General features: G+C 48.1%; 1 protein-coding gene across 5 annotated transcripts in view; it reads left to right on the top strand.

Annotated features, from left to right (window-relative positions):
• The window catches only part of EVL (Enah/Vasp-like), a 135,596-nt gene that overhangs the window by 66,917 nt on the left and 48,358 nt on the right, over nucleotides 1-20,321 (top strand). For 2 of the 5 annotated variants that reach the window (XM_074365044.1, XM_074365040.1), the window contains exons 1-2: nucleotides 4,282-4,358; nucleotides 16,030-16,198. In XM_074365044.1, coding sequence (XP_074221145.1) covers nucleotides 4,297-4,358; nucleotides 16,030-16,198 — 231 coding nt within the window. In that variant the 5' untranslated portion in view covers nucleotides 4,282-4,296. Of the gene's footprint in view, nucleotides 1-4,281; nucleotides 4,359-4,640; nucleotides 4,801-16,029; nucleotides 16,199-20,321 lie in introns of those variants that run through there. The other 3 variants (XM_074365043.1, XM_074365041.1, XM_074365042.1) reach the window with 2 other exon arrangements.

Here is a 20,321-nt window from a genome sequence, read left to right as displayed (position 1 = left end):
GCTAAGGGCTGGCTGTGCATGAGTAGAGTGAGACTCTACGTGAGACCCAGCACAGATTGCCTGCTGTAGGATGATGCCAAAGGTCATGCAGTGCTGGAAGATGTTGGAGATCCTGGTCAATCTGAATGAACAGACGTCACTGAGCAGCTAGGTGTTCAGTTGTGATCCCAGAACAGCCATACTTTAGGAATAAGGACTATGCCCTTGAGTTAGGGCCACACCCTAGGGCTAAATTCAGAAAGGAAATAAAACTTAAGAAAGAATTAATCCAACCTTGATAACACTAAAAGGATCTGCCGGTAATTTACCTGACTGCCAGGACAAACTCAGTACCTTCAATGGATGGCACTAGATTCTGCAGTGTATCATAACAATGACAAACATATAATCATAAATTAGTGGACGTATAAAGAGTCAGAAAATGTGATCCGTACTTAAGAGGAAAAAGTAATCAGTAGACACTGAAGTGACTCTGAAGTTAGAATTAGCAGACAGGTACTTCAAAGTTGTTACAATAAATATGTTCAAAGACTTAAAGGAAATGGCTAAAATGATCAAACAGAGAATCTCGACAGAGAAATGAAAATTATTAAAAATTTGCAAAATGAAAATTGTAATAACTAGAAATGAAATTTTTAAATTCACTGGACGAGATTAAAAGTGGATCAGAGACAGTGAACTAAAAGGTATTAGTGGACTTGGAGACTGGTCAACAGAAATCATTTAATCTGAAAACAGGAAAATAATATTGAAAAAAATGAACAGAGCCTTGGTGACGTGTGAGATAATGCCAAGAGTTCTACACACGTGTTAACTGGAGTTTTGGAGGGAGAGGGAAAAAAAGAATGGGCAGAAGGAAATTGTTTGAAGAAACAATTACCAAAAATGTCCCAAATTTGGTGAAAAACCTTAACTTACATATCCAAGAATCCCAGTAAACCCCTAGCAGGATAAAACAAAGAAAATGACACCTGAGTCCATCATAGTCACACTGCTGGAAACCAAAGAAAAACAGGAGATACTAAAAGTGACCAGAAGAAGGATGATGATATGAATGGTGGCTGACTTCTCATCAGGTTCCATGGATGCCAGAAAACAGTAGAAAAACATTTTTAAGGTGGTGAAAGGAGGAGGAGAAAAAACCTCTGAATTCTCTACTTAGAAAAAAAAGTGCCTTTGAGTATGTAAGCAAAATAAAGATATTTTTCAAATAAAAGAAGAATAAGAGAATTTATTGCCAGCATACCTGGTATATAAGAAATGCTAATAGCTGTTCCTCAAGCTGGAGAAAAATAATACCAGGCAACTCAGTTATTTAGGAATGGATGAACAATACTAGAAAGGATAAATATCTGGGTAAATATAAAAGACTTTTTTAATAATTAAAAAATATACATACAACCACTTTAAACAAAAATATATGACATTGTATTGTGAATATATAATACATATGATTACCGTTAAGGATGCGAGTGGATTTATGCAGTTGTAAAGTTCTTACATTTTACACAAAGTATTGATTCTAAGTATACTGTACAAAGTTAAAAACGTGTATTTTAATCCCTAGAAAAACCTCTAAAATTAATGTAAAGAGGCGTAGCTAAAGTCAACAGAAAAACTAAAATGAAATTCTAGATTATTTAGTTTACTGAAAAGAATGCACGAAAGGAGTAGCAGAGGAACCAAAAATAAACAAGATAAACAGTAAACAGTTAGAGAACGGTAGATCTTTATCCAACCATATCAATAAATTAAATGTAAATGGACTAAATATTATAATTGAAAAAGCCCAGACCAGATGAGAATGAAAAACTCAACCTTATACTAGCTATAAGAGGCACTCTTTAAATACAAAAGTAGAGGCAGGTTGAAAGTAAAGGGATGTATAAGGCTACCATCCACCCTAATCGCCAGAACTTATAAATATGTTACCTTAGGTGGCAGAAGGGACTCTGCAGATGTGATTAAAGTTATGGACATTGAGATGGGGCAGTTACCCTGGGTTATCCAGTGGGCCCAGTCTAATCACAGAAGTCCTTAAAAGCAGAGAACTTGAAAAAGAAAAGAAAATGGTAACTATGTGAGATGCTGATTATGTTCATTAGCTTGACTGGTGATTATTTCAGAATGTATGTCTGTATCAAAGCATTCAGTCACACTCCATAAATATATACAATTTTTATTTGTCAATTATAACTCAATAAAGATGGGAAAAAATAACAGTTAAAGACCAAAACAAGAGACAACAGCAGTCAGAGATAAATGTTAATTTAAGATGGAGGAAGAGTCAGGGTGATAATGCGTTGCTGGCTCTGAGGATGGAGGAAGGGCCCAAGCCGAGGAGTGCGGGTAGAGGCCAGGAAATTATTCTCCCTTTGAGCCTCTGGAAGAGAATATAGCACTTCCAACACCTTGATTTGAGCCCAGTGAGACCTTGAGATCTATGTCAGAAGGCTGGCCTACTAATATCTTACAGAACTAAGGTAATAAATCTGTGTTGTTATAAGCCATTATTTTGAGGTAATTTGTTATAGCAACAATAGAAAATCAGTACAGGGTGGGAAAAGATATACCAGGCAAGTAGCATAAGAAAGTTTGACTATATTAATATCAGATAAAGTGAACTTAAAGACAGAGAGTGTTACCAGTGATAAAAGGGGGCATTTCACTGATCAAAGTGTCAGTTCATCTGGAAGATAGAATAGCCCTAAAAATGTATGTACCTGACAAAAGCTTCAAAATATGTAAAATAAAAAGACAGAAATAGACAAATCCGCAATCATGGTTGGAGATTTTAACACTGTTGTCTCATCAGTTGATAGAACAATTATTCAAAAATCAACCGACAACAAACCAGTAAGGGATAAAGAAGTTGTGGTATATTTATATGATGAAGTACTACTCAGCCATAAAAAAGAATAAAATAATGCCATTTGCAGGAACATGGGTGGACCTAGAGATCGTCATTCTCAGTGAAGTAAGCCAGAAAGAGAAAGAGAAATACCATGTGATATCTCTCATATGTGGAATCTTAAAAAAAGAAAAAAAGAAAAGAAAAGGACACTATGAACTCATCTACAAAACAGAAACAGACTTGCAGGCTTAGTAAACAATCTTATGGTTACTGGGGAAAGAGGATGGGAAGGGATAAATTTGGGAGTTTGATATTTATAAATGTTAGCCACTACATATAAAAAATAGATTTTTTTTAAAAAATTTCTTTTGTATAGCACAGGGAACTATGTTCAATATGTTGTAATGGCCTTTAAGGAAAAAAAATATGAAAACGAATGTATGTATGTGTATGCATGACTGGGACATTGTGCTGTACACCAGAAACTGACACATTGCAATTGATTGTACTTCAGTTAATAAAAAAGCCAGTAAGAACATTAGAAGATCTGAACCGCTATTGACAACCTTGACTTAATTGACATTTTTCAGAACACTGCACCCAATTTCAGAACACACCTTCTTTTCTTGTGCACATAGTACATTCACCAAGATAGACTACCTGCTGGGCCATAAAACAAGTTTCCATAAATTTAAAAGGATTGCCACCATACCAGGTAAAACAGAAGAAGAAATTATACTCAGTATGTTCTTTGACCACAGTAGAATTAAATTAGAAATAAATGATAAGAACACCGAATATTTAGAAATTAAACGAAACACTTCTAAATAATTCATGGATAAAAGAAGAAATCACAAGGGAAAATAGCAAATATTTTGACCTAAAAGAAAATGAAAACCACAGTATGTCAAAGTTTCTGGGTGGCAACCTGAAGCTTTGCTTGAACGGAAATGTGTATTGTTGAAATCCTTTGAAAATGCATTTTCAACGATCAGAGGGCGTCAGCTCTCCAGTTACCATTGATCTTTTGTGCTGTACTCTGGACAGCTCTTCCCACTGGTTCCTCTTTTCCAGTATAACATTTTAATGCATCAATTTGCTAACTTATCAGTCTCTTCCTTTCTAAACTGTAAAAATCCTTCAGGACAAGTACTGTTGTTCTTGTCAGTGTTTTGTCTGTAGTTCCTAGCAGTGTGTGACACTGCGTGGGTTCTCAATAAATTTTGAATGGAAGATTGGAAATGGATCTTACCTTCATGAGAACCCAGTGGAGACCAGCAGAATAAGGATCATTAGCCCCATGTTACAGCTGAGGAGGCGGAAGCCCAGGTTCACTTAATGAGCCAGCGACAGTGCCAGGTTTCCATCCTCAGACATTTTCCTTTCAGGCCCTAAGCTGCCGACAGAAGCATCACCATGAGTGAGAAGTGTCTCCCCAGCAGATGTGCAAAATTCACACCAGCGTAAAACAGGACGCCCTCACTGGCTGTATAAACCTCATCAGGTAGTCTTTTATTCTCTGGAGGATGGGCGAGGGCACCTTCCCATGCCGGGTCTGGGAGCCCTGGGCACCGACTCTGTTCTGTGTTCTGTGCTGGGTGGGAGGGGCTGGGCCCTGACCCGTCCCAGGCCCCGGCTTCGCCCGGCAGGAAGCCCCCGAGCTTCAGGCCTCGCTGAGGCTCTCGGCCACCCACATGAGGAGGTGGGGGTGCTCTGCCCTGTGAGCTCTTGTTTCTCTATTTTCTACCCAGGTTTCAGTTCTTGACTGGGGTTTGTTTCCCCTTTGTCTCTGGTTCAGCTTCCTTTTCCTGTTTGGTTTTAAGTAGATCTAAAACTCAAGTTGCTGCCTTCTGAGGGTCTGTGGCCCTCTGGCAGCCTGCCTGGTGGGAATACAGGACTTACCTCCTCGGCTTCCTGTGCTGCAGCCTTGCAGCCATGGCCTCAGTGTGAGTACAGGGACCGGGGGACAGGGGGACGTCCAGAGGAAACATGGAATCATGATGGGGTAGAGCTCAAGGGGCTTTAGACGCCTTCCCAGACCCCTCGTTACACTGAGAGGGTGGCGAGGACCAGAGGGCAAAGGACTTCGGCGCGGTCACGCAGCAGGTTGTGACGGCTCACTCCATCCACTCCAGCATCTCCGTCTGCTGGTCTGTCCATCACACCGGCCTGGGCCACTTGATGCCTGTTATCTTTAATGGCTCTTTTTGTCAGAAGCACTTCCTCAGAAGTCAGATGCCAGCCTCAGGTGGTGGAGGGGGCTCTGAACTGTCTGACAGGTTGGGGTCTGGCTCAGAGGTGCCGTGGATGGGGCCTCTACTCTCGGGGTGGCCTGAGAGCGCTCGGGTGCTTTTCTCTGAGTACCGGTCTCTGTGCAGAGGGAGGAATTGGCGTGCCTTTTGTAACAGAGACTTCGTGGCTGTGACGGCGGAACCCTGACCTCCGCTGGAGGGACTTGTGACCAGCTTTAGGTCACTTATCACTTAGGATGTTGTAGTTTAGCAGCAGCTGGTCTGCATTCTGCACTTGTAATTGTGGGCACACTTTCTAAAGCTGAGGTTATGTTGCAGATGTGACTCTCCCCTGCCCTGTGACTTCATGAAAGATTGTGGTTCACAGGGCTGGGTTTTATCCTCTGGGATTTGGGGCATTTACTTGATAAACTCATTGCAGCTTTGCATCTTAGGGTGAAATTATAACTCCTCCCCTTAAAAATTTCCAAACTGCAGTTTCACCAGTTTTCTCATCTGATTGTGTTCACCCTGTTGGGTGAGGCAGCTCCGGAAGGCTTAGCGCTGCTGTTCTGTGGACGAGCAGGCCTGGCCTCTGGGGGCTGCGGCACTTGCCCAAGGTCGCGTGGCTGGTTGAGGAGGGACTGCAAGGAGACCCACCCAGAGCAGAACAGCCTGGACTGGGGTTTCCCAGGGCGTGACACAGGCTCCCGGGAAGCATCTTGCAGAGAGTGGTCGCGGTTGACAGGGCAGTAAGTAGGGCTTGTCCGGTGGGCTGGGCCGCAGGGGAGCTTTGGAGAGGGCAGTGCTCCCACCTCTCGGCGCCGTCTGGGCCAGGCTGTTGGAGTTGCTTCCTCTCGGCCCGAGTGAGCAGCTCACAAGGCCAGGGACACACGTTGTTTTTACCATTGGCCTTATTCTTGCTCCTGTGCAGCCAGTTTTCTATCATTTTAGTAATTTTCCTTGAGCTTTAACGGATTTGTGGCTGGAGCTGTGGAAAAACAAGACTTTCCATCTCAAAGACATGCTAACTTCCAAAGTGGGCAGGGACCAAAGTCATTTCCAGCTGAAAATTACGCTGTGAAAAGCTCAGTCTACTCTATCCTGTCAACTGCTGATTGCAGAAAATAGTTTCAGAACTAAATGAGGAGGAAGCAAAGCAGTTTTTAAAAATCTTTTAAAATTGTGGAAATCTTAGAAGTTTCCATCTTGAAAGCAAGGTAGAGACCATCTATAGTAGATCATCTAGGTTAGTGGTGCCCTGGGCATCTGACTCTCCACTTCAACCAAATTCACTCTCCTTTATCTTTTTAAGTCTTCCTCAATATTGTCTTGAGGAAGAAAGTTGTGTGTCGCTGGCAATAATGACTTCGAAGTCTGAAAGCTGCTTATTTAGTCCAGCTCTGAGGTACACAGATCAGGAAACTGAGGCCCAGAGTCCGGGCAGAACTCGTCTTTGGTGAGTGAATTAGTGGTCCAGCCAGACAAAAAGCGTCCCCCCTGGAGGTTGCCCGCACTCATGGCGCCGGCGGGGCCCAGGTACCGCAGCTGCAGGAGCTGTAGACATTTGCCTTCCCGCATGCTGACAGAACGGAGATGTAACAGCAGATTCCCAGTCACCGTGGTGCCTGTAATGAGGATACAGGAGGCCTTCGCATCGTGAAAACATGTCAGTCCAGCTCTGGCCACCCATCCGTCAAGAAGCACTTAACTGTGGACTAGGATCTGGGAGTTCCCTTGAGCGCGCGGCAGTCCGGTGCGCTCCCTCTGGCGTTGTTCCGTTCAGTTCTGACAGCGATCCTGAAGGTGGCAGGTACTGCTTGCATTGCTCCCGTTTCACAGAGAGGAAGCCAAGGCAGAGAGAGAGTGAGTGACTCGGCCAGAGACAGGCCCAGGCTGGAGCGCATGTCTCCTGACTGCAGACGCTCTGCTCCCACACGCTGGGCTGGAGGGGTCTCTGCTCGGAGCCTTGTCAAGTGGGGGAACAGCACCCTTGGAACCGGAGAGACTAAAAGCCCTAAGTCACATGCAGTGTAGACCTTAGTGAGTGTGGACAGGAGAGCAGCAGGAGCTGAGAAGTTGGGGGCTGTCAGGAGGAAGGAAGTGGGATCTCAGGTAAACTCCGAAGGACAGGGATGATTTAATTTGAAAGGGACCGAGGAGCTGCTCTCGGTGCTGGGGAGACAGAGGCCGGGAAGTCAGGCATCCTGAAATCATTCTGGGGGCGGGGAAGGTAGAGGGCGCACAGCTGAGATGTCATGACCAAGAGATGCGAAAAGACCAGCGAGAGCGACATGGTAGAGAAAGGGCCACCGCTCACGCCGAGTGGAGCCTTTCCTTCGAGACCCCAGTGAGGACACGAGGCGCGGTGCAAAGCATGAGCGTGAAAGCTTGGGGGGTCACACGGGGAGGGAGGACAGCAAGGGGAAAGGCCCTGAGGTGGGAACGGTCTGCCAAGTTCAAGGGTCAGGAAGGAATAGGGCGTGAAGCTGTAAGCATGAGAGGGTAGTGAAGGGCGGTGGGGCAGAGAAGCAGCCAGACCTTATGGCCTGGAGCCCGGGAGAACCTAGGTTGGCATCGCTGTGTAGTGGGAAGCCTTGGAGGGCGTTACACAGGAAAAGATATCCGATAGAGGTTTAAGAACAGTCAGTGTGGCCCCCGAGTGAATAACAGCCTGTAGTGTGACAAAAACAGAGGCAGGAAGACGTGTGTGGTCACGCAGGTGAGAGGTGGCCATGACTGGGGCTAGTGTTGGAGCCACGGTGTCGCTGGAAAGTAGCCAGATTCAGTAGGTTGTCTGGGAGCCTCCACGACCGCCTGAAGGATCCAGGGTAGGTGTGAAGGAAGGAAATGAATCAAACCTGACTCTGGAGGACGGTGGGGAAGGCAGATGCACACCCGCGTGCCAGCTTGGGGTCAGGGTGGGGGTGTTGAGCCGGCCGGTGCAGAACAGGTCCCCGGGGAGAGTTGGCTGAACGAGGCCAAGCTAAGCCGGAGCGAGCTGGTACCAGAGCTCAGCGGAAAAGCCACAGGAGGGAGTGATGCATGTGACCCTTTCTGCCAGACAGTTCCAGTCCCTTCCCTTGTCTCCCTCTCGTCCTTGTTGTGCTTGGTTGGTTGGTGGTTTTTCTAAAAGCACTTAGCAACTTCTAACATCTTATATGACTTATTTATTACTTGTTGTCTGTCTCCACCCCTCTAGAATGTGAATTCAAAAGCAGAGGGATTTTTGTCTGTTTTGCTGGTAGAGTATCCTCAGTGCCTGAAACAGGGCCTGGCAGCACACATTTGTTAGGTTGCTGGACTGAGTTAACTGCTTCTGATGATGATACTGGAGATGGCTGGGCCAGCGGAGCTGCTGCCCAGTGGGGCTCCTGCTCGGCGCGTCAGAGAAGTGGCCAGGGAGGCAGAGCCGAGGCTTCCTGTACAGTCGATGGTCGGTTGGCTGCCGGGACATGGTAATTACCACTTATTCCACGGTCCTTCAGATCTTGAATACGCAAAGGTGTAAGAAGTCTCATGCAGCCCTGTCCACCCCACAGCCCTCCAGTCCACACCTTCGGCCTTGCTGCGGGGTTTGGGAGATCGTCTCTGAGAGCAGCTGGTGTTTCCTTTGACGTCTTGTCCCCACAGACGAGTCAGAGTCCCAGCAGCTTGCAACCAGACAAGCCTTCAGAGTCCGTGTTGTCCATTTACTCTCCCAGGATGTGTAGCCAAATCATCTGGCAGGCGTCTCAAAGCTTCTCTGTCGTGTTCAATTCAGAGAATCCGATGTGTCTCCGGTGGAGAGACACTACTCCCGTAACAGTTCCAGGTTATCCTCGGGGGAGCGCGGGGCGCTCCCCGGGGGTCCTGGGGCAGGAAATGGTTGAGAACTGGTCTGCTCCGGTGGTTTCATTTCGGTAACTGAACCCATAAAAGTGGAAAGTAACAGCCGTGCCCTTTTCTGAGTGTTATCTGCCACACATTACGCTAATGATACGATGTGACATATGTTGTCTTTAACCCTCATCCTCGGAGGGGTTACACTGTTATCCTCATCTCACTGGTAGAGACAGAGATCAGCTAGGTCAGCTTACTCACTCCAGGTCACACTGGCATCAGTTGGCAGAGTTGGGATTTGAAGCCAGGTCTCTTGTGTTTTCAAAAGCTAAGTTTAGCCATAGCCTCTAGAAGGAACTTGCCCCAAAATTATAGTCAAATTTAGAATCAAGGCCTCCTAATCTCTGTTGTTCTTTGTAGCCTCCAACTTCACACGTTAACCCCATGAGAGACGGGAGACCTCCTCAGCCCTCCTGTGCGCCCACGCTTCTCTCTGTCAGTCAATCTGCTCGTTCCCCACCTCCCCCCGAGCCTAGGGCTCCAGGGCAAGGTCTGCATCACCCCTGTGCCCAGAGAACGGCACGCACTGACTTAGATGGGAATTAGAGCCGACCCCTGCTGATCACTGCGGATGTCAGCCCAGGGTGCAGCCGGTCTCTTCCCAGGCTGTGGCTTTCCCCTCAGAGATGTGCACGTGTTCCCCATCCCTGACCCGCCCCACCTCTACAGCTGTCCCAAGGCTGGGGTGCAGCCCGTTCCAATCCCACGAGTGATAAGAGCCACAGACTCGGGGATACAGGCGTGTATTGGAATTTGTAAATGCTTTTGAGGTTGGAGCAGCCCTCATGTCCACGTGACCTTCAGATGGCCCCCCCCCCAAGGAAAGGGCCCCACTGTGGCCTCGAAAGAAAGTGTGGGAAGGAGTTGAGACTGGCTCAGACTCAGAGTATCAGACTCTCTCAACAGTTGGTGGAAGTGTTTGTTCCAGATTCCACTAGACTTCACAGAAAAGAGGAGCCAGCTGTCCAGGCATCTGGAACGGTGGCATCATAGTGGAGAAAAGGCAAACAGTCTTGACCGCATTTGACGGGGCTGTCTGACCCTCCCAGCCAACTTGGATGGAAGGATGTCTGGGTTTAACACTGAACTTACTGTTTATTTACCCACAGCCTTTCTTTATTTCTAACACTCACAAAAACCAGGCTTAAACCGTCATCATTTGAGATTCTGCCTGTTAATATATGCGGATCTAATTTATTGTTTTCATTGCTGTAATGAAGTTCTCAAAATGTGATCAGAAGACCTACCCTTCTAGGGGTCTGTGAGTCAAAACTGTGTTTATAATAATACTGAGGCATTATCTGCCTTTTCCCTCACGAGAGCACGGTGGAATTTTCCAGAGGCTGCGTGGCGTGTGTTGACATTGTCACTGTGACAGCTAAGGAAACGCGTGCTCGTGCTTTAAAACATTCTTAATTTCAAATGTGGCAAATACGAATAGACTTAACCTACATAAGCAGAAGTTTTTTGATGTCCTCAATAATTTTTGTGGGTGTAAGGGGTCCTGAGACCAAAGGAGTTTTAGAACCACTTCTGCAAAGTGTTCGGTTATGTGACAGGACCGCAAAAGGCCGGCGTAGAATCGGGAAGCACCCAGTTCAGGATGTGGCTCCCTGGGCAGAGAGGAGGGCCCTGGGGTGCAGGGGCTTCTTGAGCTAAACAGCTTTCTGAGGTGACGCCTCATTTCCTGGACTGAGTGGTGTGATCATGGGAACCTACTTCTCCCAGGCATGAAGTATTTCAGAATAAACATTTTAAGTTTAGAATGAAACATCAAACCTGTTTTAGGTCTGTTCTCATTAGGAGAAAAAAGGTCACCCTAGAGGCGAGTCACTCATGCCCAGGGGGGAGTGTGGCAACGGCCCCCATAGTCAGGGTCGCCTCTCAGAGTGAGGCCGCCCCGCCCTGCGCCAGGCCTCCAAGCCCTGCTGTGCCCGTGGACTCTCCTTGAGTGCCTGCTCCTGTGTGGCCTGGGAGAGTGACTCCCCACCCGCTGGGTAACTTGTGTTCATCCCATTCGCTGTCGGTCCCTGCCCTGCACTGAAGGTCTGTTTGCCAGGTATCACATTTCTCAGCTCGAGGGAAGAGAAAGTGAGCTGGAGGGAGCAGCTGGGAGCCGGGAGTGGGTGCCAGCTCCTATCAGCTTACATCAGCCAGACTTGCCTTCTGTGGGTCTTTGTTAGGTGTTTAATCCTCTGATAGTCATTGTGGGGGGGAGCTCCCAGGATGGTAACCACTCACCCTGCTTTGCCTGGGACTGTCCTGGTTTTAGCGCTGGATGTCCTGCCCTGCCTCCCAGGAGGCCCCTCGGCCCCTCGGCCCCAGGCGGACCTGGGTTCCCAGACCTGCCAGGGCAACAAGGTCAGCCACGTGCAAGGCAGAGTGTGATGCGTTGTTCTGTCTGCGGAGCCGCCAGAGCTGAGCAGGGAGGGTGAGGTCTGACCATCCTCCTCCAGTGAGAGATCCAGGCAGCTGGATCGGCTCCCAGGGGCCTGCGGAGGAGCCAGGGAGGGCAGCCCCCTCCCCGGAGCAGTGGATCTCTGCCCCCAGGCCTGAACCCGAAGGTGCAGCAGCCTCACCGAGGGCCCACCCTCAGCCTTGCGGCTTCCTGGCTCTCAGATGCTGGGGGCGGGGTGGTGGTGGTGTGGGCAGAACCTGATGGCAATCTCCAGCAGATGCTTTTGTTTGGCAGCTACTCTGTCTCTGAGAATAAATGGAGTGGGATTGTAATGGAATGTTCCCACGGGCACACTATTCAGTTAGAGAGGCATGTATTCAACAAGCAGTTTGTGGTGTCTGCAGCATCCAAGGGACTGAGTTTACAAAAGGGAAAGCAACGAAGGGCCTGCCTTCAAGGAGCTCCTCGTCTCGTGGGGTAGGCAGCGAGAAGGAGGACGTACTGTAGGTGCTCTGGGAGGAGGCAGAATTGTGCTGTGGGACTCGGTCTCCCTCCTTAAGGTGCTGAACAGTCTCCAGGCTCGACCCTGGACTCTGTTTTCCAACCAGCCTCTGTGGTTGGCCCTGTTGCTGTCTCTTCTCTTTTTGGCTTTGCATCCTTCCCTTACTTTATAATATTACACTCTGTCCTTCAAGTTTTTGTAGTAAACGCCTGGCAAAGCCCTGAAAGATATCATAGAGAGGAAAGGAATTCCACGTTGACCGTGCTGCACGGGAGGGAGCCTGGCCTGCCAGCAGTGAGAGTTTCAGAAACCTCATTCCCAGTCATGCAGGGAGCGGTGGAGTGGGAGTCCGACAGCTGATGGGACGTGGACCCTGCGCTTTTCCAGAAGGAACAGAGACTGACGTCAGGCTCGCTTCACCGGGGGGTGCATTGCAGGTGTGTCCCAAGTGTTAGCTTCCTCCCCAGGTGCGTCAGTGCTATCTGATGTCAGGGCCAGGAAGACCCTGAGCAGGTTCACAGGTGCACGCGGGAAGTGCGGGGTATGTTCACTCTGCTGCTTTTTCAGTGAGAGAGTTCAGAAGGTGTCCAATAGCGGTCTCTGACGTCTGGTCCAGAAGAGGTAACTGCTAGGCCAGTGACGGGACGTGGGGGATGGGCGGAGCTTGGTGCAGACCCCCCCGCTGTCTGAGGGACCCTGAGGTCAGGCTGGCCTTGGACAGATGAGGAAACTGAGGCCCAGAGTCACGCGCGCTGTCTCCTCTAAGCTCCTGACGAAGGGCTGTCCAGAGCTTTGTTAGTTTATGTCTCATATGCCTCGGGGTGGGGTGGGGGGAGCTACAGGCTTGCATTTTCACAGGGCCCACAAATACCTGTGCAGAAGCCCAGAATGAGAGTGGGATTGGACTGCTTATTCAGAGAGCCTTCTTCTGGGGGAGGAGCTCTGGTTGTATCCACTGCTCAGAACCATCTGTTAAGTCCCAGGGGAAAAGGTCCCTCAGCCTGGCAGTTCAGCACCATGTGGAACAAACTGCAGAGCGTCCTTCAGCTGCCTTTCCCCCACCGGTCAGTGGTGGTCGCTCCTGTAGAGGCCGCCTGGCAGAGGTCAGCTTCCCCTCCGCCCGCTTCGCCTGTCTGCTGCACGTGGGACCAGAGGAGTGGGCGCCCTGGGGCTGCGTCTGCACGTTGTGCGGGGCCAGCGCTGGGGGTAGGAATGGTCTTTGTAATTTAGTGAAGGAAATCTTGTACGAATGTGTTTTAAAAGTTTAGTCATTCCTTCAGTGGATAATTTTTAAAAAGAAAATATTTTGTCTACCAGATTAACTTTCCTCAAAGGATAACTGATGTAGACAGATGAAGTGTGCGATGCCTGTGGAGTTCGCCTGCAGTGAGGAGTTTGTGTCTGTCCTGGCAAAGGTGTTGAGAAGACAGTTAAATACATGGAGCAATGTCTAGGCTGGATAGCAATCAAGATTTTATTAAAACAAAACAACACAAGATAAAAATTGCATAACTATGTGTCATGACAGATTTTAACTAGACTTACTGTGGTAATCATTTGCAATATATACAAATACTGAGTCACTGTTGTGTACCTGAAACTAATATAATGTTACCTGTCAATTGTATGTTTAAAAAATGAAAAATAATAAAATAAATGAAATGCTGACTCCTTCAAAACAAACCAGACATCCCAAAGGGATAATAATAAGATGCATCTTAAGTAAGCAGGTATTTTATTGCATTTAGGTTTTGTTAGTGGTAATAAAGTAAGCAGAAACAGGCAAGCACTATTCAAATGGGATAAAAATAGGGATTTTTATTAGCCACAAGTTAAATTTGAAAGCTACAAGCGCTTAAAAAACAACAACAAGGGAACCTGCGACTGTATAAGTACAATTTGAAAAATAAGGATGGTGTTCAAGCACCTTCCTGGGGCATGCACAGCGGTGAGCACGTGAGCACGCGGCCACATCGCCTGCCGCGAACAGCCCTGCGGGTGTGCATGGTGTCCCCAGGCAAGCTCCAGCCCCCGAGCCCCCGAGCGCGCACACACAGCACCCTGCTCTCGCCTCCCCGGCTCTGCTGGCTGCTCCTCCCCCTCCTGGAGCCCCACATCCCCTTCCTCCCGCCTGGGGTTGAGAGCTCTTTGTCTTTAAGCCCACGCAGCCCTTTCTTCAGGAAGCCTTCCCTGGCTCCCCCAACCCCTGGGGGCTGAGCAAGGTGTGTAATCGCTTGTCTTAACTTCCCGAGTAGCTTGAGCGCGCCGAGGGCAGGGCTGTATGTTCATCTCTGCATCGCTGGGTATTTTTGGACTCACTGGCGTCTGTGCTTGTCAGACTAAGACAGGGGCGTCCTGCCAACAGTAGGACCCAGGCACCCAGAGAGCACATGGCAGACCAGGACTCTCTAGGGGAAGGGGCCTGGGGTGGCAGGGGGCTTTAGCTTTGTTGTGCGAAGAATGGCTGGAAGAACCAAGACGTCCCTTCAGTTGTCTACTGGACTGGCAGAGCTCTCCAGAACTTTTACCTCTATAACTGTGGAGGACAGGGAGCGGAGGTCCCTCAGAACAAGGAGGGCTTGCCTGACGATTAAACCAACTGTTAGGACAACAGGATGGGCTGCTCTGGAGAGCGCTGAGTTCCCCGCTGCCGGCGTTTGTTCAGAGGCTGGGTGTGCACTTAGGGCTGCTGTTGTCCTGAACATGGAGGATTTAGGTCGTCTCTGGCACTCTCACCACAGTCCGCATTCATCAGGCATCTACTGTGCGCGCCCGGTCCTGGAGCCACGGCGGGGATGAGACCGGCGTGTCCCTGCCCTTGGGGAGCCTGCACTGTAGCAGAGGGTGTCACTCTGGGTCTTCCAAGAAGCAGACTCCGAGACCCTGCAGACGGTTAGATACCAGAGGTTTATCAGAACATCAGGGAAGGGTGGAGGGAGAGGCCTGGAGAGCCTCAGGCCACCATGCAGTCTGCGTCTGCGGAAGGAGAGGGCTGGGAGGACTGAGTACAAGCATTCTGAGAGGGTCTGGGCCAGGCTGATGAGGAGGAGGCCCAGAGCAAAGGCTGCCCCCACCCCACCCCCAGGTAGCCCTGCCACACTGAGTCATTGGCGGAGAGCGGCCCAGAGAACGTGGCCTCTGTGCACACATGGGCGTCCAGAGGGGCAGCAACTGGGGCCACTGGTCAGCTTTGCTTCCCTAACAGGCTCCTTTGAAGGAGATCTGAAGGGTGGTGGTCCAGGGCCGTCACGCAAGGGGTTCATCTCACAGCTCTTCCTGGATTGGCTTCCCCAGAGGCGTCTTAAGGGCTTCTGTGTCTCATGCTAGTAAGTGGTGGAGCTGGGATTCCAGCTCCGATTCCTCTGACTTAATCAGGTCTGCACCTTGTTAGCTAACACGGTGCTGCCTCTCAGGGCCTCCCCCCGCCGCTGAGTCGGTATCTGAGCGCACGCCCACTTGCCCGCTTGCCGAGTGTATCAGTGGCAGCAGGTGACGCACCGCAGCCCGTGGCCTGATTCGAAGTTAGTTAATGTTGGGATGGAACTCTGACTTGATTTGAACCAAGGTCTGTCTGATTCTGTGTACAGTTTACTCTGATTGCTGCCAGACTTTGTGAGGCTAGAGCCCAAAGACTTAGCTAGGGGAACAGGGCCTCCTAATATTCTTGTAAAAGATACATGGTTTCAGGGTCTGAAATTCAGAAGACAGAGCATAGTGCCTTTTTTTGGCTTTTCTTTTTTTCTCTCCACCAGCGTGCGCTGGCTGTCTCCTGGGAAAACCCATGCCTATTTTGCGCATCACTGATTTCCCCTTAAATAATTTGTTGTGTTATTTACACCATGCCTAGAATATTGTAGACAGTTGTCAAATTAAAGTTGTGATTCCTTTCTCATTCAAGCACCTTTTCCCCTGAAGGCAAAGCTGTGAGTCTCTCCCCTGCTATTGAAAACTTCAGCACAGAACTTCCTCTCCAGTCCCATGGTCTTTAGAGAATCAAGCCTCGTCACCTCACAGAGCAGCCCTTCCAGAGACAGTTGGAAGCTCGGGCAACTAGAGGTTGCTTTGTGTCAAGTAGCAGTTGGCCTCTGTTTTTGAGAAAGGCAAAGCCAGTGTCCATCCCTCGGAGCTGAGGCTGACGCTTATGTTTTCTCTTGCCCTGCAGTGAACAGAGTATCTGCCAAGCCCGGGCTTCCGTGATGGTCTACGATGACACCAGTAAGAAATGGGTACCAATCAAACCTGGCCAGCAGGGATTCAGCCGGATCAACATCTACCACAACACTGCCAGCAACACCTTCAGAGTCGTGGGAGTCAAGCTTCAGGATCAGCAGGTGAGTGCTGGAGTAACAGCCTAGACCCACGAGCCCTCAGCGCGCATGCAGGTGCGCACACGCGCGCACACAAGCGCACATGCACACTCACACACAGACACACACAGTGCAGTGAAAAGAGGTTAGAAGACAATAAGGTCAAGGTTTAGAGTCAGAAGGTCTGTGTTCAAAGTCTGACCCTGTCTTCTGGCACTCCAAGTGTAACGCCTTCAGCCAACTTTCTTTTCTGAGCTTCATTTTTCACATCTGTCTTACAGAGACAGTAATCCACCCCCTGCCTACCTCACTGTGTTACTGTCATATTAGAATATAAATAAAGTGATAGATGTGAAACAGCTTTAAGAAATGTATCATACGAATGTGTTAGTATTATTCTATGCCTGCACACCCATAAGTAATAAAGCTGTGAAGACTTTTGGTCTACCAACCCCGAAAGTCTTACTTTGCAAGGAATATCAAGGTGATTTGAAGATCGTTTCTCTATTAGGACATCCTGGGCAGATCAGGCAAGATGGTTTGTGAGTGTACCTGGTAAGTACCTGTGCAAATAAATAATTATAAGTCCACCTATGTCAGGGATAGTCGTGTACACATAACTAAGACACAGTGGTCTGACGTGAGGTGGACCAAAACAGCGACATGGAGAAAGGGCTTGTGCAGCTTAACCACGGTGACTTTGGTCGGAACCTCAGCCCCTTCTTAGAAGTTGACGAGGACGTTTTTAGCAACGAAATCAGCTGATCTGTAGTTTAGCGCTTCTGAAAACCTCTGCCTGAGACAGCGTTTTCTGGCATCCTTTGTCGGCCAGGCCTTGGCTGAGGTGGTGAGCAGCAGGGTAACCGCTATCTCAGCAGAACCAGCATGTGAGAAAATAGAAAAGAGAGAACAGAAACTTAGGACTCTATTTTTAGCGTGTTGCCTATTAAATAGGTCTCTGCTGTGGCCAAAGTAGTCTTAGCTAAGTTTCAATTTCTTGTGGCTAAAAGGGACATCCTTACTTCAGAACCCCTGACAGAAGGTCGTCTGTCTAACCAGGAACTCGGGGTACCTTCCGGGGCATCCCTGTCCCTTGTTGATGCTCCTCTCTGGTAGGAAGGCTGTTCTGGGAACCTTCTAGAAGCTGCTTCCCTGTTCTTCTAGTTCATCAATTCTAGCTCTGCCTTTTAGAGGCTCATTGCACCATACACTGCAGAATATACAACACCTTTAAGCCCCAATTATGGTGACAACCAAAACATCTTGCACGTTTCACTGACACCCATGGGCGGGGCTGGCAGGGCCGTGCCACCCTAGTACTCCCCTTTGACACAAGGTCCGTCACCCAGTGTGGTTCCTGAGTCACAGGGGGTGTTCCCGGGGTGGGTGCTTCTATCACAACAAACTTGCCGTTCCCTTCATGCTCCTTGGTTGCCCTGCAGGGCACGCTCGGAAGGTCCCACAGTGTGCTGGAGAGGGCTTGGGACCGGAGAATGGGATCCCTTGAAACCTGCACGAACCTTGTTCTCAGGAGCCTCAACGCCTCCCTGCCTCCCTCAGAGGAAATCACGTGTCAGGGCTCATCTGGGAGGAGACCTTCTCCCCATTCAGGAAGGGACTGGGAGCAGTCCTCAGTGATCTTCTGGATGAATTCAAAGAGACTCTGCTGCCTCGAACTTAGAGATTTCCTAGGGCCTGACAGAGCAGTTACCAGCCCAGCCTTCCACTTGGAATTGTGTGTTTGTCAGACAGACCCCTAGAACGTGATTGAGACTCTCCCCAATGGCGGGGGCACATTAGCCAGGAACACAAGAGATTCTCATTAAACCAAGGTGTTAGAGAAAGTGGCAGAAAACCTGGTCCGTAATGGCTTGTATGGGCCTCAGCAGAAAAAGTTGATTTTCACAGGTCTGTTTTCTAGTCATTATGGGTGACAGACAAGGTCAGACCGTTTTAGAGTGACAGGAATTCCTGGCCTGATAACCAGACAGAGCTGTCTTACATGGAAACGGTCTTTATAGCTCATGGAACATCTTCAGATCTGATAGTTCAGCCTCCCAGTAACCCCATGATGATAACAGTGCAAGAATTCTCACCCCCATTTTGCTAAATAGGTGGGCATAAAACCAGGTGATCATTTGTGGGAAGAAAGGACCGGTGAGTTATAGTATCATTAGCCAAGGTCTAACCTGAATCTCACATGGAGGGTGAAGAAAACCAAGATTTTTAGTTGAGAATGAGTTGTGGCCACTGAACCTATGAGTGAGTTCTCAGGCTGAATTAGCAGAAGCAGAGGTCCAGAGGGAGGGAGATTATAGTCCAGCTCTGCTCTGAATGGTCGTGCTTCACCACAAACGTCGGGACTAAATCTGAGTGCCACAAACCAGAATCTATAAGGAAGAGAGCGTCCACACTGGTGAGAGGTCTGAAGGTAGCATAATATGTGGAACAGTTGAAGAAGGAACTAGAGGAGAAAAAAACGGAAGGGGGCGTGGCCACAGTTTTCATATCTCTGAAGGGCCATCATATGGATGAGAAATCGTACTTCTGTGAAGTCCTGAGAACAGATTAGGAATACTGCGTGGATATTACAGTGAAGAACATTTGATCTGAGCCCAATAAAAGGAAGAACTTTCTTACAAGTACACTGTGGAGGATGGAAGGTATTGCCTCGTGAGCCCATGAGCCAGCAGGCCACTTGGTGAGCATTATGGGAAGGCACTCCGTCACCCAGTTGAGATTTGCATGAGCTGAGACCACAGAGGCCTTTACCAGCCTGTAGATTCTGTGATTGTAGATCCAAGTGAATATGTGGGTCCAGAAGACCGTTCTCCACCATCAGCTTCTTTTTCTGTAAAGGGCTCTTGAGTGTTCTTACTGGGAAGCCTGAGAAGCGCATTAGATAGTACTTGTTGCAGGGCCTTCCTCGAGGACACGGGAAGCCCCCAGTTTTCCCCGCGCTCCCCAGAGCAGAGCAAGTGCGACGCTGCCGCTGTGGCTCTTGCACACGGAAAGTGGCCTTTTCAATTAAACCGCGCTTATCCTCCAGCACTTACCTGGATTAGTCCTTCCAAAGCTTGGAGAATTGTTGTTAAAGTAAAGCGGAGAAGGATACAGACTGTGAAAGTAATAGAGTGGAAACAGATGAACTTTACAGACGCTAACCAAAGGAAAACGATGTGACTATATTAATATTATACAAAATAAATTTTAAGGCAAGAAATATTACTGAAGATAAAGAAGGACCTTTTTAATAATAAATGAGTCAATTGAAAAGGAAGACACAACAATACTAAATTTGTAGGTACCTAATAGATCTTCAAAATATATAAAGCAAAAATGGAAAGATCTAAAGGGAGAAATAGAGAAATCCAGAGGCGCAACTGGAAGTTCTAATCATACCTTCAAAAAACTGACTCAGCAAGCAGGCAGAAATAAGTAAACAGGTAATTTGAAGAGCGTTTTTAACCAACTTGACCCGATTTACATTCACAGAAACTACAGCCAGCCACAGGAGAATATACAGTCCTCTCAAGAGTACATTGAACATTTATGGAAATAGACTATATGCTTGACCATGAAGCCAATCTCAACAAATTTAAAAAGATTGAACTCAGACAGAGCTTTTCTTTGACCATAGCGGAATTCCGCCAGAAATCAGTAACAGAAGGATAACTCCTTGTTTGGAAATTAATGTTTGGAAATGCTACTAAATAAGCCATGGGACCGAAAAAAAAGAAAAAGAAAAACCACAACATAAATTAGAAAATATTTTGAACAGAACAATAATGTACATGCAATGTAGCAAAGCTTGTGGGATGCAAGTAAAGCACCACATATAGAGAAACATACAGCCATAAATGCATATTTTAGAGAAAGAATGATTGAAAATCGGTGACCTAAGAAGCTAGGAAAAGCAAAAACAAAGTAAATCAACAAAAATAGAAGGAAAAATGAAAACAGAAACAAAAACCTAATGAAATAGAAAGCAGATACACAATAGAGAAAAGCAAAATGTTTTAGTTGAGGGGGAAACGAGTCTAGATAGAGCCACACGTATGTGGTCACTTGGCTTATGACAAAGACACCAGTGCACTCAGTGGGCTAAGGGTGGTCCTTTCAACAAATGATACCAGAACAGCCAGAT

Source organism: Camelus bactrianus, chromosome 6 (genome assembly GCF_048773025.1).
Source record: "Camelus bactrianus isolate YW-2024 breed Bactrian camel chromosome 6, ASM4877302v1, whole genome shotgun sequence".
In the NCBI taxonomy this organism is placed as follows: domain Eukaryota; kingdom Metazoa; phylum Chordata; class Mammalia; order Artiodactyla; family Camelidae; genus Camelus; species Camelus bactrianus.
This window is presented reverse-complemented; position numbering and strand designations above follow the sequence as displayed.